Raw genomic sequence first — 24,313 nt, 5'->3', positions numbered from 1 at the left:
ATTAAACTTGTGATTGTTGTACTATAGATATAAGGGTATGTTAGCATTTATCACTTTAAAATGGTAATATCTTGTATTGCACTATACTCTTTGATGTACTGTGATATTGATACATTTATTTTGTGTTAATTTTAGATATTCATAAAAAGTGAAGGGGGTGCAAGGAAGAGATTGTGTTTACTAATTGATAACTGAATGTAGGTGATAGACTGTTATTAGTGATGCGCAAGATACTTCAGACAGGGTGAAATTCCTGAATAGAAGTGATTAGACTGTCATGTTTGACTCTCGCATAAACATATATTGTACTACATGTATAACACCCCTGGGAAGCTAGGGATGGCTGCAGTTCCCAGACGTGAGCATGTAATGCAATATATTGAGTCAAACAGGATTATCTTTTATATTGCCTGCTAATCTTACAAGGAGATGACTGTATGGGGGAGTTTTTTCATGGCTGACTGTTCTGTTAAGTGTCTGCTACTTTGTCTCTCTTCCTTGCAGCAGGAATTGGAAACGTTCTCTCTACTCAGTAATGGCATGTCCTCCACATTACCAAATCAGGTAGGCATGCCTCTAGACAGTAGCTGGGGGTTTCTAGGTGCATTTCCTAAGTGCAAATAATTACTTTTTAGAAGTTGAAGCCAATTTAGTTATTTCTTCCTCTACTTTTTTTTTTAAGAATGTGAATTACTGTGCAATTGAGCTTAAACGTTTTTTTAATGTCCAAAAATCTAACTGCAACACAAGGATTCTAAGCTAGTCATCACTTTGGGAATGGCTTCCCAGCATTGCTCAGACCAAGCACCACTGAGTAGCCTAGATGGACAGCCCATTCCTAAACGGGGGTTGTAGATCCACGGCGGCTGGGAGTGGCGGGGCTGCGCCATCTCCTCAGAGGCTTCCCAGCCACCGCAGAGGAAAAAAAAGGTTTTTAAAAAATAAAAAAAGGAAAAATGGAAGGAAATGCCCCATTGAAAACAGTGAGGCTGTACAGCCCCACCGCCACTCAAAAAAACCAAAAAAAGGTGGCGCAGCCCCACTGCCACTCAACGGGGTGAATGGGGTTAGGAAGCTGCCCAAAGGCAGCTACCTTCCCGGGAATGCCTCCCCCATTCCGGCGCAGCCATTCTCTTCCAGGATTTAGTTCCTGGAGTGGCTGCGCTGGGGGGGGGGGCCACCGGAGCTCTGTGGCTCCTGGATGCCAGCGTGTTTGCCCCCACGCCGGCGTGTTTGCCACTTTATTCCATTATAAAGTGGCGCCCATGCCAGCGCGGCTCCTAAGGAGATTCCCCCCCATTATTGCAGCCCTAGCTTGTCTATGTTCTGTTGCTGTATGTGATGGATTTTTCTCTCTTGTTCTGTTTAGATCCCTCTTAAGGTTTAGAAGACCAATATAACATTGCAGACTGAGTATTTAAAATGTATTTTCCCCCTTTTAATAATAAATGTAAATGTATACATTAGAGGAATATACATTTAGTGGAACAGTACATTATTAAAGTTAAAGAAAAAACCTTCAGATGTAAATTCTGACTTGGTAGTTTAAAAATGAGAACGCTAGTGATTAGTGTATACATCGCTTGAATTACTTTGTAGAACTTGGCTTGAAGCTTAAATGTTGTGTGTATGAATGTTAACGCATTGAAACATTTCTGGTTTTAAAAATGTTACCATAAACAGGATGGTGCCCTGGTGCTGTTGAGCCAATAATCATACCAAGGGGGTGAAGGAAAAAAGTTTTATTTCTGTGATCACACTAATAGGCACCACTCACAGCACAAGGGGCTGAAACAAGAGTAGCACACTGTCACTCATATCCACAAACAATATAAAGCATCTCATATCCTTCTTCTGTTATACATATTTGGAAACCAAGTTACTGATTGACACATCTACTCATTACTGTTCAAGCATGTGTATGTTATGTTATATATGCTATGTTATATAATTAAACTTACACTGAGATTGCGTGTCCATCCATGGAGGCAGAACACTCTCTAACAAGAGGTGTGTTTTGGCAAACTCTACGTCGCCAAGTAATTCCAGGCCACTTTCTGCAAGGTCAACCGGAGCTTGTTGTGGTTTTCGGTGCTGTTTGTGAAGCTCCAGATGTTCCTCTTGCTCCTCTTTATCTGCTGTTTCCCACCAAAGCCGTGAATGCTAGATACATGTAAACTTGACTTCAGCCAGACTTTAACTAAGCACTTTTGATCATAATGAAAACTTAATCCAGTGTGATTTTGGTCTGGGTCTTTTAGGCCTGTGTCTCAACATGAAGCTAAATTAGTAGTACCATATAATCCGATGCAAAAAAAGTACCATATGAAATGAGCATTCAAGGAATGATTAGCTTTAATATAAAACAAATGGCCATTGATACAGCATTTTAAAAATCAAAGCATGATTTTCTTAATAACAGTGTCATTTCAGAAAATTCTCATGGCAGAAAATATGAATATAAAAGAATATTCAGAAAAGTCCCTGTTTATGCAGTGCAGGTCTGCTTGCATTTCATAGGGTCCAAGCCATTCGCTCTGGTTATATGTCTTGGGCAAGAGAATTCTTCTTATACACGCAGTATGTGTAGAATCATAAAGCTTGATTAGTATAATGGACTTTCTCACCACTGTGAGATACCAGTCCCCAAAGAACAAGGCCCTAATCCAAATTGCTAGTCATGGCTTTGTACTATTCAAACCTGTGGCCAAAGTTGATAATGACTAATGTAAGAACCATTCAGTTGTGACTATTTTAGCTACTTTGGGACTTGTCTGCATCAATGCACAGAGCCCATTCATGATTTTCTACATGTGTTCTGATGCTAAGAAGAAAGGAAATTAATTGATTGTGTTCAGACTTCATGACAAAAACCAGTGAATGGGACCAGGAACACACATCAGATGCTTTTCTGCAGATGTGGGGGAGCCCTAGAGTTTGCAGAAAAATCTGGAAAAAAAATAAATGTTTTGTTGTATGGCAGATTTTGTGATGCTATGTTGTGAGATCTCAGATGCCATTTTAAAGAAGGCAGGAGCAGCTGCAAAAGCATGGGAGCTGCCACCAGTCCCTACTCCCCCCCCCCACTACATGAGCCAGCCATTCAGGGCTGGACTTATGCTCAGGGCAAGAGCCACCACCACCCCTTCCACTGTTCCTCCCCCCCACTGCTATGACAGGGAGGCAAGGAAGAGCAGGAGCCGCTGACACATGAGTCTGTTGGGTGCAGGCGCTGGCAGTGGCAAGGGTGGCAGGTGAGGGGGGACAGGAACTGCTGGCTCTCTCGGTGCTGCAAATGGAGGAAGTGGAGTGGGCTGCTTGGCTTGGCAGGCAAGCCAGTAGAGGAGATGGGATCCCCCCCCTCCCTGCATGTCTGTTGGGTCTCATGCTTGTCATTATCTAATACTGCAGATTGCTATATGCCAAAACCTGCATATTATGCATTTTGAGTGAGTAACACCACATTTCAAAGAGCATTTTTCGCATTCCCAAAAAGAAAATATTTCACAGGAGTCTCCCCCCCGCCCAAAAAAAAATCTAGTTTTTCTGTTTGAAAAAATGGCTGAGGCAGATTTTTGGGCCTTCAGATCTCTATTCAGAGTGTTCTTATTTTGGTTAAGAGGGAAATAAACATTTCCATAGCTTAATGTTTATTGAGCCTTACGTTTCTCTGTACTTGCGCTTTAGTTTTAAAATTAAATTGTGAGATTTTTAAAAAATCTTTTGCTTTTGGTGTAAAGCAACAGTTTGCAAAAACCATATTTTTGTTGCAGTGTAATTCTAAAAGTACTTCTGTGCATACTTCTAATAGTTATTTTTCTATAAAGATGGGCCCGTTAGTATGTTTTGCTGGCTTGAAGAAGGGATAGACACAAGTTCCCTTAATAGATGAGAAAAGGAGAGAACTTCAATAGAAACAGTAGTCATGGTGGTGCCAAATTTTCCAGCTCTTGAAGAGGTAGGCGCCCTGTTCTGTTGAACACCTAGCAACCTTGCTAACTAAAACACGGGCCACGCAACTGGTTGTTTGCAGTTTAAAAAAACTGAATTAACATTTTGAGAAAGTCAGAGAAATATATTGAATGTTAGGAGGTGCCGGATCTTTTCAAAATGGAATTGACTGTAATATTTTCTTCCTTCCCACAGAATGTTTCCAATGGCTTGGGTTCTGTAGATGACATTGAAACAGGTGACAGTTTTATATTTGTGGCCATTTTTGTTCCCCTTGATGACTCAAGCAGCTTTTACCTTGGAAAAGCTAAGGGACATAACCTGTAGAGAATCTAGTTATGCCCCTAGTTTGCCATTAAAGCACATAGCTTCAACTGCAAGCCATTGTCCTGGGCAAAGGTGTGAAGGGTTCTTTTTCTTCTGGGACATCTCTGTGCCAGCTTTGGTAAACCACTGATCCTTCTTCAATTGTGCCCTTCAACTGTATGGAGGGGCAGAAGAACCAGTGCAGGATGAAACTCCTCGTGCTTGTAAACTGTGGTGATGGTATCCTCTACATTGAACCTATTTGTTCCCAAAGTACACAGAAGGGCTCTAAAATTTGGGAGATATGAGTGAGCCACACATCAGGAGGAAGCTGTTAGAAATTCAGCTTTAGAATGTAGGCTGCTGACCAGTGAACCATTCAGTGAAAAACAAGCAGTTGTGTTTTGAATTTGAGAGGAGAGACCCCAAAGACCACAGTTCTCTGAGTTTTGTATCTTATCATCATTTGGTTGGGTTGTGCGTGTGTTCTCACCGATCCATTAATTCACTTTGCAGACAGCTCTGTGCACCTTCCTTGTGTCAGTACTCCCAGTGCCGCTTGCGTCCCTGTGAGTGAGGGCTCTGCTTTTTCATCTTCTGACTCGGAAATGAAAGGCATCGCGACTTCACTCCCTACTGCTGCCCTGCTCCCTTCTGGAGACACTATATCTATGCCCGGCTCTGACAGTGTGGATGACTTCACTGAAGGAGGAGTTCTTGGGGATGAATTGGACTCAATCCTGGATTCTATTGCAGAGGGGTCACAGTACTCACTAGTAAGAGCAGATTTCCTAGATCTATCTGCCTGTGCTCTCAGTTACTACTTCAGGCTCTTGTTTTACTGCTTATCTTCTTGGGGAAAAGAGCATTCTGGGTACATGGTGTTTTACTTTTCGGCTTTGGAGGCACAAATATCAAAAGGGATCCATGTAAGCTCATAAACTAAACAGCTAAAGAGATATATGCTGCCCTGTGGCACTGCTTATTTCTTCAGATGTTATTTATATGTACTGTATTGTATATGTATTTAAACTTTGATTTAATTGGTTCTTGTAGGTTATCCGGGCTGTGTAACCGTGGTCTTGGAATTTTCTTTCCTGACGTTTCGCCAGCAACTGTGGCAGGCATCTTCAGAGTAGTACTCTGAAGATGCCTGCCACAGTTGCTGGCGAAACGTCAGGAAAGAAAATTCCAAGACCACGGTTACACAGCCCGGATAACCTACAAGAACCAATGAACTCTGACCGTGAAAGCCTTCGACAATATTTTGATTTAATTGTTTGAATGATGTGTTTTTGTTTGGTTTTAAAGGTTTTTAAGATGTGTTTTTTATTCTGTATGTTTTTAATCTGTTAGCCGACTTTTGGCCCTGATGAGGGCAGGAGTCATGTAAATTTTTTTAAGTAAAAGGCTTGTGCAGATGTAATGCCTGCAGTTGTCTAGCCAAAGTTAAACAGAAGGAAATGGGCTGCAGGACTGTATGCTCCACCTCCCCAGATCCCTCCTTCTGGAGAACAAATTTCACTCCACCAGGCTTAAACATGGTTAAATATTACACAGACAGCAGCTTGGCTAAAGCTGAGCAGAGTTCCCTCTTTTTCAAATCCCACTTAAGAGGGAAACTCATTTTAGGAATTGGGATCTTCATAGCTGAGTGACAGGATATCTTTCCTGCGGAAAGACCTAGATTAATTCCTTGGCACCTCCAGTGGAGATTCTTGGATAGACAGAGGGACTTCTGCCTGAGATCTCGGAGAGCTACTGCTGGTCGAAGTGGGCGCGTGGTGCTAGTCTTGATGACCTAATACTAACCTGATAGAAAGTGACTTCATATGTTGATACTTCTCCTAAGCCCTTCCTTGCTTGGAATGTAGACTCACTTTTGCTTCCCGGCTCTGGCCTCTTAACAGGTTCCTGTAAAAACAAGCAGGAAGAGGCTGCTAGCAGGTTGGTTAGCAGCTCAGCCTAGTAGGGTTTTTTCTGCCATGAATTAGTCTTGCTCTGCCTTAACCTCCCCAAACCTTCTTCTGTAACCCGTTGATTGAGTTTGCCTGTCTCCTCCCTGTGTAATTGTGCTACCAATGTCCTGACTTGCCCCTGATACTTGGTTAGACTAAACCGTGGTTAACCATTACTGTCAGTGTAACACCATAACAGAATGAGAGAAGGGTTTTTGTGCTCCAGAATGGATGGCAGGCTTTGTGTGTTTGTTCAGATGCATGCACTCATTTCCAAGTTGATAATGTTCTCGTATAAGTAAACTCTGTAATCTGGTCTTTAGACTTCAACTTCATAGTGCCATTTTAATCTGTGTTTGCCATATTTTATTTCTCTACTCTAACTGGAACATGTTTTTATTTTACATGTTTAAAGTCTCTGGTCCAAGGTGCCATCCCTGCCAACCTGCCTAGTGAGATGCCGCAGCTGATCCCCGTCTTTCCAGGAGGGACTCCACTGCTCCCCCCTGTGGTGACAGCCAACATTCCCGTCTCCACACCACTCCCTCCAGCCTCCTTTGGCCTGGTGATGGATGCCACAAAACAGCTCTCCTCCTCATCTGTTCTGGATGCTTTTGAATCCCCAGCGGGTGGTGATGGCAGCTCCCCGTTGGACTCATTGGATTCACTAGATCTTCTCCCATACACAGAGTCTCGGCTTGATGTGCTGGATGCTTTTGGAACTAACAGGGGGTCACTGGATGCGCTGGATTCCTTTGCCGTTGGTAGGTGTATGGCTTATGGGAATCCTATTCCTTTGTGGCGCAGGAAGAGTACCACCACACTGAAATTCCATATTTGGTTCTGGGAGCTTTTTCGCTGCCATCTGACTCTCTCTCTTCCTTACCCCCACTGCACATGTATTAGTCCTCAGTCTCTTCCCCAAACCCTTTATTGTGTTTTAGACTGTAGACATGCAGTGAGAGTCAACGATTACATTGTTGATGTAGTGGTAGGTTATTGCATCCATGGTCCTTGGTTGAAATATTTTGAAGCATTAGAGGTGAACACTTTGGTGAATGGGTAAAAGGATTGGATTAAGAGCGTAAGTGTTTAACACTGAAGGAACTGAAGAAGTTTCAGGATGTTTCAGGATGATTTAGGAAGCTCAGTATCAGAAAATCCTCCCCTAACAATGGGACCTAGTGAACTAGATAATCATTGTGCTGGATACAATGGATACAATGGTTCCACATTAACATACCACACCCTCATTAGCACATTATCTTGATACTTACAGGACAATGATTAGCACATTACCTTTGATATTTTTTTGCAGGACAATGATTCAGCTCAAACCCAACCCCTTTCTGACTATATATTACTCTTCCTACACACGTGACACTGAGAAACACTGTCCTTCAGTGTTACTCCTCTGAAGATGCCTGCCATAGCTGCTGGCGAAACGTCAGGAAAGAAAATACCAAGACCACGGTCATACAGCCTGGATAACCTACAAGAACCAATGAACTCTGACCGTGAAAGCCTTCGACAATATTTAGATAATCATTTTTCCCCACTCATGAAATCCCCTCTTTGGAGTAATTTAAAATAAAGGCCATGGGTACAATGCGCTGGAAAAGTCTGCATTGAAAGTAAGGGGCCCTGTTAAAAGTGCCACAGTCATATTTTTATTTTTGAAAATATTAATTTGGGTGTTTTTTTAAGTATTTGTTGTGGATGCTGAAGAGAAGACTGTTTGGGACAACTTCTGTACATTTTTGTGTATGATAATGCTCCTACTGCTGGCAGTCGAGTTTTGTGTCAAAAAATTACCTTAAATTTTCTCCTTGTGTTTTCTCCCTCTTCTTAGAGGAAACCAGTACCCAAGAGCCACAGCAGTCTGCTAGTATCCAGAAGCCAACACTTGTGGTGAGTTAATTAACTACCTGTGATTTGAGAGAGGGAAGGGAGTAAATCTTCTGTTAGCTCCTTCCAAGGTCTTCAGTTAGTATGTTGTGGTGCACATGCATGGGTATCTAGGTCTCATCCAACCTGTTCTGTTGAAGTAGCACAATAAAGACATTGTTTAGCCAGCTCTTCTTTCCTGCTGGGTTGGTGTTAGTTGGAGTGTTCAGTGGATTGTATTTTGAACTGTCTTCAGGTTGTTCTCAGACTTTTGAGATTTCTCCCTATAGTGGTTCTGCCAGTTTTCCTTGCATGTAGAGACTTCACTACAGAGGGCTTTCATTCCCCCCACCCCGAATTGTGGACTGACCTCTTGATTTTTCTCTCACTGTTTCTCACACACACATTCAACTTGTTTGGTAGTAACTTCATTTAGAACTGTTAGGTCTTTAGCTCACTGTAAATCTGTGAACGCAACAGAAGAAAAAAGATAAATTTGTTATAAGAGGGGGGGTGTTTGTCCTGTTGAATATACCATTAAACCAAGAATGCTGCTTTTACTGTCTGTTGTGTATCACTGAAAGTGAAGCAGTTGCCATTTCTTAAGCTACTTGCTTATAGCTGGCAGCTATCCTGTTAGTTGAGGAACTGAAGAACCTCAGGAGAAGTGCTTATCTAGAGGTCTGTGAGGTTTAAAATGGACTTAGTTTGTTCTCCCCTCAGGCCAACCACAGTGGGCCAAGTCACACAACGGTACCCAAAGTGGTAGAGTTGCTGATGTCTCAGCCTGAATCGGTGATGTCGAATACAGCTCTGCTTGTGAAGAATCCATTGGCATCCACTCACGTCTTCAAACAAGCATGTCACATCTGCTATCCTAAAACAGGTTATCTGTTCATGGTGACTTAGGCCTAATTTTACTGGCAAGCCTGGGCTCTTGTTAATTTTGTCCTCCCTTTGTAGGACCCAAGGCGGGTGATTATACCTATCGAGAGGGTCTGGAGCACAAGTGTAAGCGGGACATACTGCTAGGCAGGCGCCGTAACTCAGAAGATAAAACCTGGAAGAGAATCCGGTCACGCCCAACCAAGACCAACTTTGTGGGATCTTATTATTTGTGCAAAGGTAAGGAGAAAGACACAATGTAACATGGACCCTTTCAAGCAGGGAAAGGGTTCCATATAATCTATGCTGGTGTTGGGGAACAGTAGGGAAGGGGAGGGTGCTTTCTATGGCAATGGCTTGTTGTCTTTTGACACCCTCTTTTTTCCCATGTGCACGCTTCTTCATGAAAAAAGCTCTCAATGTCAGGAGGCAGAAAGCGCCTGCAACAATATTTTTCTATGGTGTTAGACAAGTAGATTTCTAACTGTACTCTAAGTAAGTCTGGATTCCTCAGAAGCTTATTAAAGTTTTCTCAATTTGAAGCTTAATAATGGCAAGTATTACTTGCTTGTTTTAAAGAAGGGAGAAGCACTAAACTGTAGCCTAGATTTTATAGTTTACTTGCTTGTTTTAAAGATTATTTCCCTCTCCCCTCCACAATATGTGGCCACAGAAGATTGTTAGCTGTATTGTAGGTCACACTCTTGGCTCATGAGGGGTGGTGGAGACGCCCAATAGGGCTGCCCAGAACCCTGTGTGGATTGTTCATTTGTTAGAACAGTCCCCTCATTTGTCACATATATGAAGGGGATCTAGAAAGTTTGAAAATAACTGTTAAAGAGAGGGAGAATATTTGAGAAAAACGGAAGCGCCTTTGAAAAGGCACAGAAGTACTTGTGAAAGACCTGCATTTGACTTGAAACATCCACATACATCTGCACTAGTTCTTTAAGTGATGGTGGAAAAGTGGTCTTGTCTCCTTCATTAATTTATTGATACTTGCTTTTCTGTCTGAATCAAATTAACATCCATAAGAAATTTAAGGCAGTTGTGGACTCTGAGTTAACAATGGGTTTCTCCCAGTTTGTCAGATCTTCCGAGAGGACTACAGGTTCCTGACCAAATGCTTCATACCAGGGGCTTCAGAGCCTAGCATCAGATTCTTTCCTTGAGAACTGCCAGAGGAACTCTCGAAGTATTAATAAATACCCTTGATGGAATCAGTTCTTATAAATTAGCATTTGTACTCTTGAGTAGTGTTAGTGTATATCTCTTAAATAGTTTTCCACCTGGGAGTGTATCAATTTCATTTAAATCTATTTTGTTCAAGGGCATTCTTACAAGAAATGGTGGATGGCTAAGCTCTTTTTACCCCAGTAATTATTTCCACACGCAACAGATTTAATCCCCTGTCTGCTCCAGAGGACCTAACTCATTACACCTTATTCTGTCCTCTTTATACAGAGCCCAGACTTAAATTCCACGGAGCAATTCTAAAGGGCCTAAATCTTTCTCCAGATTCAGAGAAGCTGCTCTTTTTCTTATCAGACACCAATCCTGATGTTTCCTACAAAGTGTCACTCTTTGCTTTAGCAGCTAAGAAAATCCAAGCTAAAGCTGTTTTTAACCAGGGATCTTAACATATTTAAATATTAGTTTATTGTGGGTCAGACTGTTTTAATGTTATTTTACGATATTTTAATGTTTTGTATGGTGGATTGTGATGGCCTTTGGCCACAGACAATAAACTCTATCAATCCCCTGTCCAACATGGATGTAGAAAACCCTTAGAAATCTCACACTGGAGATATTATCAGAGCTAAGCAGGTTTTCCTTGCCTTTTCTTTGAACTATGGTAAGCGTGTGTGCAAGGACTCTAATCTGGAGAACTGGGTTTAATTCCCCACTCTTCCACATGAGTGGCAGACTCTAATCTGGTGAACCTGGTATGTTTTCCAGCTCCTTTACATGAAGCCAGCTGGGTGACCTTGGGGTAGTCACAGTTCTCTCAGAACTCCCTCAGCCCCACCTACCTCACAAGGTGTCTGTTGTGAGGAGGGGAAGGGAAGGGCACTTTGAGATAGAAAAAAGTGAGATATAAAAGCCAACTCTTCTTCTTCAATGGTTCCGTACCTTCCTGGAAAGTAGGTACCGGAAAGTGGTGCACAGGAACTGTTGTTTAGCCCCATAATTGTTAACTTACGGGATGCCACAGAGCTCGATCTTGAACTTGATACTCTTTAACATTTACATGATGCCACTGGGAAAATCAGAGATTTGATTTGGAGTGTCAATATACTGTTGATACATAACTATATCTCTCTTTTCCATCATAATTCAGGGAGAAGGGAGAAGCACTAAACTGTAGCCTAGATTTGATAAAGGACTGGATGAGGATTTAATAAATTAAATTTAATCCAGACAAGATGGAAGCGCTGTGGGTGGGGACAAAGGCTGATTCAGGAAGTCTGGGTGTTTTTAAATAGCGCTGCATTTTCCCTGAAAGACCAGGAATATGCTTGCAAGTACTCTTGAACTGTACATGGTTGTCCTATATGCAATTGTCAAAAGATGCCCCAAACTCCTTTTACCAGCTGAGGCTTCTTCAGCAGTGCCCCTTCCTGGGGGAAAAAACTTAGTAGCAGCCAGGCTTGATTACTGCAACACTATCTGGTACTGCCCTCGAATAGTGTTCAGAAACTAGTTTGTACAAAATGCGGCCTCTAGGGCCTTTACTGGGATGTGTTGTGATATTTTAAACCAGCACTTAGTCATCTACACTGACCCAATTTGTTTCCAGGCCCAGTGGAAGGTGCTGGTTTTGACCTTAAATGGCTTGAGCCCCAAGCACCTGAAGGACTGTCTCCACCCATATTTTCCTACCCTGGGCTTGTGAAAAGGGCTTTCCTTAGGGAATCAGCCTTACTCATTTGGCTGAGGGAGGGCCTTTTCTGCGCCATCCCGATATATGGAGTGCATTCCCTAAGGAGGTTATCACATCCCTATGGGCCTTCTATACTAATGTAAAGGCTCACCTATTCTGAAGAGTCTTTGATTTTGATAAGGGGCTGCTATAGGTGATCTATATTATGTTGGCATACCTTGGAGGAAAAGCCAGCGGGGCATAGTGGTTAAGAGCGGTGGAATCTAAACTGGAGAACCGGGTTCGATTTCCCCACTCCTTCACGTGAAACCTGCTGGGTGACCTTGGACCAGTCACTGTTCTCTCGGAACTCTCTCAGCCCATGCAGAGGCAGGGCCATGGCAACCACCTCTAAACGTGTCTCGCCTTGAAAACTCCGTGGGCTCACCATAAGTCGGCTGTGACTTGATGGCACTTTCCACCACAGCTTGGGGGAAAGTGACTTCTCTCTTAGATATTATGAATTACTTTAAGATCTCTGATATTATGTTGCTCTGTTTTTAAATTGTATTGTAACCTACCTTGGGGACCAGCTATGGTCAAAAGGCTGTTAACAAATTAAATGTGTCCCAATTTTTATGCCTCTGATTTGGTGCAGTCTTGCTTAGCCAGCCAAATCTGACTAAATTGGCCTTGGATAAAAGATGAATGTCTAAGCCAAGAGCAAAGTCAAGATGATGAGCTTTTTGGTTCCTTTTTTATTGCTTTTGAAGCTCAGGGTGGTGGGAGAAAGATGGAAACAGAATGAGGGACAGCAAGAGAGCGTTGTTTCTGATCCCAGCCTCCACTCCGTGTGTGGTGGTGTGATGTTTGTTGCTTTGTAGATATGCTTAACAAGCAGGACTGTAAGTACGGGGATAACTGCACCTTCGCGTACCACCAGGAGGAGATCGACGTGTGGACAGAGGAACGGAAGGGAACCCTCAATCGTGATCTCCTCTTTGACCCCCTTGGTGGGGTCAAGCGGGGCAGCCTGACCATTGCCAAGATCTTGAAAGAACATCAGGGCATATTCACTTTTCTCTGTGAGGTACGCAGAAGGCGCATAGGATGTCTTTCCACTTCATTCCTTTACTTGTCCATTCAAGCTATGCACTTAGGACTCTGGTCTGTCTCACCTAGAATCCAATCTGCTGCTTGCCTTAGACATTCTTGGACTTGAAGTAAAAGATCAAAAATGTACACTCTTTGTTCTGGACTGAAGCTTTTTTGTTTGTTTGTTTTTTAATGGCCACCCTCTGGAATCTACTGCACAGTCTACTGCTGCCCTTGTTCAAGCTCCAGAAGCAGTCTTTAGTGTTGAGGAACATAAAGGAAAGCCTTCCCTGTTTATCACCTGTAGACAATTCCAGACAGGTAGCTGTAGTCTCTGGCGGCAGAATAAAAATGGAATCCAGTGGCATTTTATAAACAAAGCCTATTCTAGCATAAACTTTCATGAGTCAGAGTTCACTTCTTCAGATGCATTTGAATGTCAACCAATTATGCCAGTTTATATACCTGCCCCTTTTTGTTGTGTATATAAACCAGCCTAATGGATTTGCACTTGAGGAGGATAAAAGTCCTGTTCTCCCTGACTACATCAAGGATCACTGTGTTCTAGTGGGAAGACTATTGTGCTTTATCCTAGGACACCTGAACTCCTGGGCTTCCTAGAGGTGGCTGATTGGCCACAGTGTGAACAGAATGCTGGACTAGGTGGGCCTTTGGTCTGATCTAGCATGGCTCTTTTTATGTTCTTATTTTCTCCAGACCTGTTGACTGGAATATGCTGAAATTGCTGTAGAAATGATTAAAAATGATAATTTCTAGAGATGTTAAGGAACTGATAATCTTTTCCTTTTGTGTTTTGTAGATCTGCTTTGACAGCAAACCCCGGATAATTAGCAAAGGGACCAAGGATTCTCCAGCAGTGTGCTCCAATCTTGCTGCAAAACATAGCTTTTATGATAACAAGTGAGCCAGGCTTGCTTTACATTATCTTTCATGGTCTGTGTTTGTTTTCGTTGGCCTACAATAAATAATCACTTTTTTGTAAGTGTGTGTGTGGGGGGTGATTTTTAGCTGTAGAGTAAATGTAATCCCTGGCGTCATCATCTGAAAAGTTCTCTAATAGTAGGGTGATGAGGAACTTCTGCCTTTCAGTGTTCGTTGGTTAGGTTTAGCTTGGTGCAAGGCTGCTGCGTATGTTGTCCCTTGTTGTTTATTCTTTATGCATCGTTACTGACCTGGAGTTTTTGGGATAAAACACATTGATAATTTACATGCACTAAGAGCAAGGTGTCCCCAACTGAAATCTCAGCTGAGCAAGAAACTCACTGGGTGGCACTAAGAGAGGATTTCTTCACTTTATCTCTTGTGTCTTGGTCTGTAATATGAGGAAAATCTTACATTGTTGTTGTGAATCTAGAATCAGTAGACCTTTACATCGTTATAGCAGAGTAATAGCTTATGAAAATCAGCCATGTGAGTAGCCTTCTGCCTAAGAAGCTGCTTGTGGGAAATAGTGCCCACGTGGCTGGTTCATAGTTATATACCAGTTTTTAACCACACCAGTCAGTGGATTGGGTCCAGATTAATTTTTCTGCTAACAGAAGAGGATAGATTAATTTTTACCAATTCCTCCTACCTGCTTCAGACCCCAGATTTTCCCCTCATTCAACCTGTTCCCACAGTGGAGGCATTTTGGGGAAATCGGGGCTGCATCAAGAGGAGGCAGGCAGGAGAGTTGTGTTCCACTGACAGAAGCATCTTGCGTGAGTGGAAAATTTAGTCTGGATCTGATTAAAATCAGCAGGGCTGATTTGGGAGCTTCCTAGAGGCACCTGGTTGGCCGCTGTGTGAACAGACTGCTGGAATTGATGGGTCTTGGTCTGATCCAGCAGGACCTTTCTTATGTTCTTAGCACTGCTGAGTTGGTGCCACTTCAGTCAAACCCTTTCCCATGTGATTGTGAGTTTTAGGTATCTGCCATGCTTACAGATGAAGTAAGAACAGAGTCTGAGAAAATACGGATATGAGAAGCCATTTGAGCACTCAGGAAAAGCACAGTATATATTGAGTACTGCTGACGTTTGCAAGCAGTATTTATTTGTAAACATTCCTCTCCCCGCTGTAGGTGTTTGGTTCACATTGTTCGTTCCACCTCCCTGAAATACTCTAAGATCCGCCAGTTCCAGGAGCACTTTCAGTTCGACGTGTGCCGGCACGAAGTGCGCTATGGCTGCCTGCGTGAAGATAGCTGCCACTTTGCTCACAGCTTCATAGAGCTTAAAGTCTGGCTGCTCCAGCAGTATTCTGGTGAGCGTTCTGCCTAGCTTGGTGTGTGGGCAAGAGGAAGAAGGGACCAAAGATGCCAGAAAGATTTTTCAGGCTTCCACATACAATCTCTGTATCATTGAACTGTTCGCAGGAATCCGATTCACTGAGTTAGGGCAGTTAATGCTAGCTGTTATCACTTGTTAAGTCTCCCTTTTTCACAGAGGCAAGTTACACAGTGTGAAACAGTAAAGTCAAATAGCATGAGGCACCCAGTAAAAAATGTAATAGGACCAGGATCACAAAAATTAAAAACAATACCACCCCTCAAAAAAACCCACAAAGCTGTCAGACATGGAAAAAATGGAATTACAAGAGTAGAAAACAATGCAATAAAAACATTGTAAGATCTTATTTGTACATGCGTGTGTATGTGAAAAAACAAACAAAACCAGGGCTTTTTTGTGAACGAATTCCCTGGTACTGAGTACCGGCATCTTTTCTCGGGGATTTTCCAAGCCCTGATCCTCATGTGCCAGCCTGCCTGGCTCAGCCAGAGAAAGGAGAGTGGACCCTCAGGTGCAGCCTACTGGGCATCTGGGGGGGGGGTGAAATTGGTGGAAATTGGTGCAACCTTGTATTGGCACTTCCTTTTCTGCAGGCAGTGGAATAGACTGCAATACTGTTACCTTTATCAAAGCTCCCCCCCAAACCATTCTATTATACTACAGGCCTATTTGGAAAAGAAGCAGTGTAGGTATGTCCTCATGAGCATCCTGTAGCCACCGTCCAGACTCAAACCACAACAGCTGGGGTTAGATTTCCCACCCCCCACTGCAGAGGAAGCAAAAACTGTTCTGTGTCAAAGCTGCTCTTGGTTCCAAGGTATGTGGCTGATGTGGCTTTTCCTCTCCATAGACTGGGACCTTCTCCAGTCATTTGGCTGCAGTGTTGGGCCCCCGGCTGAGCACCCCAGTCCAAGAGCCCTCGTGCTCGCTCCAAGAGACTCACGCCTTTGGCGCAGGTCTGCTTCTTATATGCCTACTTGCAAACCACAAAGGAGAACTCGGGGGGGGGGATTCAAGTCAGCTACAATCTATGACCATTTCAAAACCCAAAGCTCCCAGCCAGGCCTCCTTTGGGAGACTTAGCAAAGAGACACAGAGTGTTTTGGTGTGGCTCTATTGACAAGGAATATCATGTGGCATGTTGAGGCAGGACCTGTTGCTGAATTTCCAAGTCTTTCAGCCTATTGACCTTATTGTAACAGTAAGTCAACTTTTTAAAAGTCTCTCAAAAGATTCCAGAAGTTGGGAGCTCTTAATATGTGTGTTCTGTCATTTCAGGAATGACTCATGAAGATATTGTACAGGAATCGAAAAAGTATTGGCAGCAGATGGAAGCCCATGCCATCAAGTCTAGCAACAATGTGGTAAGGAGTTTGAAAGAGCCACAGCCTATGACTGTTGGGCTTTGTGTTCACATGAACACAAACCTTCATTGGCCAAAGATAGACAGTGTTGAGAACTGCTGGAAAAAGTCCTGCTCTGGTGTATTAACTTTTTAAAAAAATGAAGTATATAATCTTCCACCATTCTTGCTTTAACTTCTGTTTCATGCAGGGTTTAATATTGGTTAAACAAAGTAACCATTTGTGTGAAGATGGTTAAAGGTTGTTCCTTCTGTGTCTAAATGTATAAGATGGGATCTGGAATGGGTCAGCCTAGAAGTAACTTCCAAGGAAGATTTTTGTAGGCTTCATAGACAAATGCTTCTTTGTACTCTCATGGAGGTTCTGGTGGTATCTCAGGAGTATGCTTCCCTCGCTAGAGGTTTTTATGGTACACTGTCTGAAGCACTTCATTTTTCAATTGACTGTTAATGATTTCAGAGTTTCTTGTGTTAAACATCTTTGCCCACCCCTTAACATGCATTCTGCTATCTAGTATGAAGCTATTAGATGCAAACCTTATTTCTTGATGTTTAACAAAACACTAAAAGAGTGGAAGCGATGTCCCTGTTCTGAATAAATAACAAAAAAGCAAGCCACGAGGACAATAAAAAATAGCAAAATCACATTGAAGAATTCCTAGTACCACAACTTTAAGGCTTACCGCCCCCCTCCAAAGAAATGTATGATAATATCATGTTAAAGCTGTAGAGATAAGTATGGGAAAGGAAAAAAAGAGGGAATGACCACGCAGATCTCTTTACAGCCTGCAGACATGGCCACCAAAGAGAATGAACAAGGGTCTAGCAGCAGAAATCAAGATAAATCAAGACCAGCTTTCTTCTTGAAATAATTTTTTGGACCACTGGCTTGCCCAGATCATGAATATTACTCTTCAAGAGACCGCTATTTCTGAAACAGCAATGGAATTAAGTCTGTTGCTGCAGGAAGAAATAAACTTCAAATATCCAAAGTTGATATGAAAGCGGGGGATCTGGAAAACAGATCTAGAAGGTCCACAGACTATTCTCAAAGAATTCCCAGAGACGAGATGAACCTAATCTTTTTGGACAGGTGGCTGTCACAACTAATGCAGCTAGAAGATGAAGGTTCTCTTATGGTAGAGAACATGGAGTATTGACCCTCCTATCCAAAATAATACCATCAGGTTCAGGGGCATAATTGCCCAATTCCTTCATTATAATACAAGTAAACAATTCTCAAACAGGATCAAGAGGAACTTTTCTTTTTCAAAATCATACAGGTATTTCAGGGTATTGCTCCAGAGACTTTAAAGAGGAGGCAATTGATGAAACCCATAACAGACAACTTGCAACTAAGATCAGGTACTGATGTGATTTCTTTCATAAAATCACTGGGGAACTCCCCTACAAGTAAGAAACCTAGAACAAAGATGTCTATGTGTTAGTACACTGAAACTATTTTATCTAGATTTTCCACTAGCCTCTGAACTTCAGAAAGACCAAGCCTCAGAAGACAAGATGAATTTTGGGGTGGCACACGCTACACAAGAGCCACTTCAAAAAGAAAATCTTGTGCGAATCAGCAAAAACCCTCAACATGAAGCTCTGTACTTCGTTATTTTGGCTTAAATCATAAACAATTTTTATATACAAATGTCATTACATAGTGGCTGTAGCCTTTATTTCTTCTTTTTACATGTCAAGGTTCACAATATATCATAATTTTAAAGAATGGACAATTAGAACTCTTATCTAAATTTATTTTTTTAAGGCTCCTATTTTTTTCTTTACGCAAATTCAGCAAAAGCCTAGTCTAAGATTTTCTAGACTCAGCTGTATCTCTGTATTTTAGAAACAATGAAGCAACAAATTTGCTATGTAAATAATTATCTTTAATTGAAAAAAATCAACAACAAAATAATGCAAAGGCTTTCACGGTCAGAGTTCATTGGTTCTTGTAGGTTATCCGGGCTGTGGAACCGTGGTCTGAAGGGCAGTCCTTCAGTGTTAGTCCTCTGAAGATGCCTGCCACAGCTGCTGGCGAAACGTCAGGAAAGAAAATACCAAGACCATAGTTACACAGCCCGGATAACCTACAAGAACCAAAAATAATGTGATATTGGCCGTTCAGCTATATTGTCTTTCCTCTTCATGTTTGCAAGTTGTAAGTTATTTCTTATATTCAAGTGGAGGTCCTGGCCATACTTCTAATTTCTTGTAAGCCTCAAAAACGAAAGAAAAAAACAGCATACAATCAACAAAATTAAACCTGGCAGAAACCCATAGGCCTCGTGGTTTAGAAGGATTTACAGTTAAATGTCTAGCAACATCCTTCAAATGAGTTTAAAATTGAATATTGGAAGATCTGGGCAGGGGAGAGTGCTACTGATCTGTGGCTGTTTGAAGACTGAGTGGTAGATTTTTGAGAACTGCTGACTGATGATAACCTGTTGCTCTCCTCTTGGGTGGCCTTTCGGAGGCCTTGGGAAGTGCCTGGCTGGTGAGTAACCAAAAAGAGCCCAACCCTGGAATCAGATTAAAAGAGGTCTTGGACAAGAACACAGAGTTCTTTGCCCTTTAATTATTTTTGGAAGGTGTGGCTTGACAAGAGGAGAAAAAGGGAAGGGAAAGCCGCCTGTCATTGTTTCCAGGAGCTTGGATGCTGTGGATTAGAATATTAAATTCCGTTTTCTGTCACTAGGTGTCTCTTGTTCTTTCTGTCAGCCATTTGTAGCCTAGGAAGGCATGTTATGGTTTAACCAATGCATATTATATAGAGAATGTACCTTGATGCTACCGTAACAAAGGAGCATTCGATTAAATTTTGCACTTGCCTCCGATAGCTTTTTGCCAACAGTTTCCACATGCTGCTTAAGGAAGAGCATGCCTGAAAGGCTTGAGATTGTAGAGACTGAAGGAAGGGCCAAGAAACAGCTGAGGAAGAAGAGAACAAATATGTGACATTTGGGACCACGTGTGAATGGCAGCAGCCCATTGGGTGGCCACACATAACCATTTATCCCCACTGGACTGCTTAATCTGTTGTGCATAAAAACCAATTCATCTGTATCGTCCAGTCGTGGGAAGCTGAGTTTTTATCATGCAGTGGCTTACTGATCAGAAAAGTTGAGAAGCAAGGGCAGAGGAAAGTTCTCCTTGCCACATTAGTGCTCCTTGTGGGGAGGGACCCTGGCTCAGTGGCAGAGCATCTGCTTGGCATGCAGGAGGCGCCAGTTTCAATCCTTACCAGCTCCCATTAAAAGGATCAGGTGTCAGGGTGATGACCTCTACCTGAGATCCTGGAATGCTTCTGCCAGTCTGTGTAGACCATGGGTCCCCATAGCACTCACCTACACCTTTTCTGTTGCCAAATGTTTTGAGGAAGCAGGTGGGGTCAGGTAGGGCTTTTGCCCAGTAAGGCTTCTGATTGACTATTGGAGATTTGCTTGGCTGTGCAGTTTATTTTAAATGTTGCTTTGGCAGCAGCTGCCATCCCAGCACAAGGATCTGCACTACGTTACTGAAGGTAAGCTGTGGCAGTCATTTTGTGACTGGCTCCGCCTTACACAGCAGCCACTTTATTGCTGCACCCACCATGCCCTGTCGCAATTCCAGATTTGCCCGCATGCTGAAAACAAAAGGGTTGGAGTCCCCTGGTGTGGACAATACTGACCTTGATGGACCAATGGTCTGATTCAGTATAAGGGAGCTTTGTGTGTCCATACACACTGTGGTATGTGGCTGTAAGGTCATCAGTATCCTGACATTTGCAGTTGGGAAGGAACAAGGTGGGAACCAGAAATGTGGGGAGGAAGGTAGCAGATCCCTTTACGGAAAGTGAATGCATCCGAAGGAAGCACCTTCAGGTCTTGGCAGGATGTCTGAATATTTATATGAAGGAAGATGTTTCTGTTTCAGTGTTGCACTTAAGATGATGAAGCCTACGTCTCAATGTTGTTGTGAGGATAAAATGGAGGAGAGGAGAATAATGTAGTGAGACTGATTTGAGCTGCTTTGGGTCCCCATTATGGATAAAGGCAGGGTATAAATGAAGTAAATAAAAAATATAGCAGAAGATGGGAGACAGATAAAAGGTTGGTATGTGGCTGGGAAGTTATGAGAGAAGCTGGAAGAGGTGAGGAAAGGGGGTTGCCAAGAGGAAGGAAAGAAAATCGTGTGGGGAGGAGGATACAGGGTAAAGTGAGGTGCCCTAAAGTAGTCCTTGCCACTGTGATGGCCTGGTAGCCAATACCCACAATCAAGCCTGGCCCGGTGGCTGGCACCACACAACCAACACTGTCCCATAGGTTTCCCAGGCAGAAGCTGATGGGGGTGTGAAGGAGGAAATGCTGAATACACAGGTAGGAAAAGGGAGGTTGGCTGGGGAATGGGAAGGAGAGAAGGAAGCAGGAAAAGGGGATAAGCGATGGGGGCTTTCAGGGAAAGGGGAAATGAGATGCCCTCCGCAAGTCCTTGCTGGTCTCCCACATCATCTCATATTTGCTATCCCATGAATTAAATGCAAAGCTACCCTGGGCTAATTTTGTAATGTCTGAACGCATTCAATTCTGGATACACATGGAACTGTTCTTCCATGTTTTTGGCTTCCCTCCAACAGCCAATGGTACATATGTACTAGGCTCAGTTGCTTGTTTTCTGCAAATTGATGTGTGGTAATATTTGTGAATGGCAGGGACACAGTCAGTTGCAGATTAGCTTAAAAAAAAACCTACAAGAAGCTTGCAAGAAAAGATTGCTTTTCTGCATCAAAGTCACATCTGACCAATCCTGCCCTCCCACCTTTCATGTAGATTGCCAGTTGCCTTATTTGGAATAACAAATCCCAGCATTGCTGTGGCAAAGCTTTTAATCGTGTAGGTTGGTGTGATTTAGTTGCCAGCTTCATTTTGTAAAGTTGGCCCCATAATAATGGGTGTTGCTGTTACCTAAAGCCTCTTCGGCTTAGTTTAATCCATTGAATGCTTAGGAAAACCCTTGATTTCCATGTAACATTGACTTATTAGCAATCTGTCAGGTATGTGTGTCTTGTCTTTGCAAATACAGTCATGTGTGAGTGGGTGCTTTTGGCTGCGCACTGCAATTCCTTTCCCCTCTGTGAACATGGGTTTATTTGGCAAGGGAATGTACATACGCAGGGCCTTTGGGAACTCACCTGAGAAGACCTGTTCAGTTTGTGCTTGCCTCATGTTCTCCAACAAGCCACCTGGAGTTGGCCAGGAGATGCTTTTCTAGGCTTTAATCAGTGTGATCTTCTTATGTACCCGCCTCCAGTCCCTAAGACAATTTGATATTTGTCATATCATGAGAGAGGGCTGTCTGACAGAACTGCCTTGCTACCTAATATTTAAAATAGTAACATGTGCAGGACTCTCAGGCGACTATATGATTCCTTGCATGCCCTTAGTAAGAACTGGAGATAGGACATTGTTAGGCAGATATCTAAGGAGCGCAAACCATTAATTGCAAGAACTTAAGTAGATGTATTTGGTTGAAGAAAATCGCGTATGAGCCCTGATACCAAGGCAGGCAATAGCCTCTGCTGTGGCAAATTAGCACAGTAGGATGTGTCTAGCATGGCAGGTGTTTGTTTTAATCATCACTGTTTTAGTGCATTATTCCAGTTTCACCATATTTTACTGTTTGCACAGCAGTTATCATCCTGGACATTCCCGTAGTCCCTGCCTGGCTTGTGTGTGCTTTGCGTGCTGATTCAAGGCACAAGCAAGCCATCTAGAAGTACCCCAGAATACTATAGTTGAATCCTGCCATTTCAACTATATCAAGTCACTTCGCAGTAGTCTAGTTCTGAACTCTTCTGCAAGGCTCTGCCTACAGTAACAGGCAGGGACCTGCTCTCTAGGGAGATCCCCTCGGCCTCTGGCATCAGTTTGCGAAAGGCATGAAAGGCGGCAGCCAGCAAGGACGATAAGTTAGTGCCAGAGGTTTGGTGTCCTGATTAAAGTACTCTGGAGACTTGCCTGCACAAGGCAGTGTTAGTTGGATCTGTGTGCTTTTTGGGCAGTAAACACTTTCGAGAGATTTCATATGTCAGTGACCCTTTTAAATGGTGCAAACGAGGGTGGTAACTCCCTCAGCACTGTGATGAGCACTCCTCCCAGCCTCTCTCCAAGGGCCAACTTGACATGAACTGGGAGGCCTGTGAATGCAGCTCCCAACATTCTCCTCCCTCCCTTTAAATTGCAAGCGTGCAGGGCCCCGATTCAGATTGGGAGCATGAAGCAGGGGGTGGGGGTTACACCTCTCCCTTGCTGTGGCCGTTTTCTTGATCTGAAACAGTCCCGTGCTGCTCCAGCATGGAAAATAGGTAGGTCTGTAGGACTGTTTCAGGTTGAGAAAAAGGTGTGAGGCATGACCCCCCCCTTCTTGTTTCATGGCCTCCGTTTGAATTGGGCTCTGTATTCTGTGTGTGTGTGGGGGGGGGAGCTTCTATTTGGGGAACTCCCAGAATCACATCCTATTTTGCCCATAATTGTATTCTTTTTCTGGTCATCATTTCTCCCTCTGAATTTGTGTTTCCAGGACTTGCCGCCCTAAAATACCAATATCTGAATGCATTTCAAACTCTTGCTTCTCTCACCCCCCTTCACAAGTTTAATGTTCACATGAGGAGTATTGGAACAGTTGGCCCTTTTCCCTCATCTGCTCAAACTAAGGGTTATTTCAAACACAAAACAGTATTGAGGTCAAGGCACAGAGTTTCTACCCAGATCAAAGAGCCTGCTGTCTTTCAAAATGTCAAGTGAAGTAGCAGAATTAAGTTGTATGGGAGTATAAATAAAACCATGGTGAAGTGGTTGATTAGGAGGGAATATCTCCAGGTTTGTATCCCTCTTACTTTCCTTTTGGGACTTGCTGACCCAGATCTGCTTTGTTGCTCACACATGTGCATGTGCATGTGCTTTCTTGTGACTCTGTACATCAGGGATGGGGAACCTCAGGCCCGGGGGCCGTATGCGGCTCCCAAGAACATTTTTTGTGGCCCTCGGGAGCTCTGGGGCCCTGCTGCGGAGGCGGGGCGCAGGGCAGCCCTCTCCGAGGGTGTTCTGGGGCTGCGGCTTACAGGGGTGCTGCGGCGCCCTTTGGACCTCCTCTCGCCGACTGTTGGCTGGGGAGGGGGAGGGACGCTTCCCCCAAGGCTGCCTCCTACAGCCGCTGTTGGCTGTTGAGCAGCGAGAGGGAGGGGGGAAGAGGCCGGCGGCTCCTGGCGGCAGAGCATGCATGTGGGAGCCGTTTGGGCTTTGGGGGGGGGGCTTTTGTGGCCTCTGGGAGGGAGGGCATGGAGACTGGGGCCCAGTCACGCGGGGCTCTGTGCGCCGCCAGGTGTGTGTGTGGGCGAGGGAGGCGGGGAGCTGGGGCCTGGTCGCGCGGGGGTGTGTGTGTGGGGGGAAGGCTTTTCTCTCTTCCTCTTTTTCTGTCACTCTTTCTCCTTTCTCTCCCTCTTTTTCTGTCTCTTTCTTTGTCTCCCTCCGTCCTTTTCTTTCTTTCCCTCCGTCCTTTTTTTCTTTCTCCCCCTCTCTCCATTTCTTTCTCCCTTTCTCTCTCTTTCTCCCTCCCTCCCTTTTCCTCTTTCTCTGTTTTCCTTCCTCCCTTGCCGACTGACTGTGGGCTGTGCCCCCCTGGCACCTCGTTTGCTTGGGCCTACCGCTGGCTGTCCTACCTGGGAGGTGGG

At 43.6% G+C, this 24,313-nt stretch overlaps 1 protein-coding gene across 1 annotated transcript in view; it reads left to right on the top strand.

Annotated features, from left to right (window-relative positions):
- ZC3H7B (zinc finger CCCH-type containing 7B) overlaps nucleotides 1-24,313 on the top strand; it is a 51,561-nt gene that overhangs the window by 14,954 nt on the left and 12,294 nt on the right. The window contains exons 7-17 of the mRNA XM_056847063.1: nucleotides 508-564; nucleotides 4,147-4,189; nucleotides 4,774-5,033; nucleotides 6,631-6,979; nucleotides 8,068-8,126; nucleotides 8,826-8,988; nucleotides 9,066-9,227; nucleotides 12,735-12,940; nucleotides 13,766-13,866; nucleotides 15,029-15,210; nucleotides 16,515-16,600. Of these exons, the coding sequence (XP_056703041.1) occupies nucleotides 508-564; nucleotides 4,147-4,189; nucleotides 4,774-5,033; nucleotides 6,631-6,979; nucleotides 8,068-8,126; nucleotides 8,826-8,988; nucleotides 9,066-9,227; nucleotides 12,735-12,940; nucleotides 13,766-13,866; nucleotides 15,029-15,210; nucleotides 16,515-16,600 (1,668 nt within the window). The remainder of the gene's footprint in view (nucleotides 1-507; nucleotides 565-4,146; nucleotides 4,190-4,773; nucleotides 5,034-6,630; nucleotides 6,980-8,067; nucleotides 8,127-8,825; nucleotides 8,989-9,065; nucleotides 9,228-12,734; nucleotides 12,941-13,765; nucleotides 13,867-15,028; nucleotides 15,211-16,514; nucleotides 16,601-24,313) is intronic.

Source organism: Euleptes europaea, chromosome 3 (assembly GCF_029931775.1).
Source record: "Euleptes europaea isolate rEulEur1 chromosome 3, rEulEur1.hap1, whole genome shotgun sequence".
Lineage (NCBI taxonomy): Eukaryota > Metazoa > Chordata > Lepidosauria > Squamata > Sphaerodactylidae > Euleptes > Euleptes europaea.
This window is presented reverse-complemented; position numbering and strand designations above follow the sequence as displayed.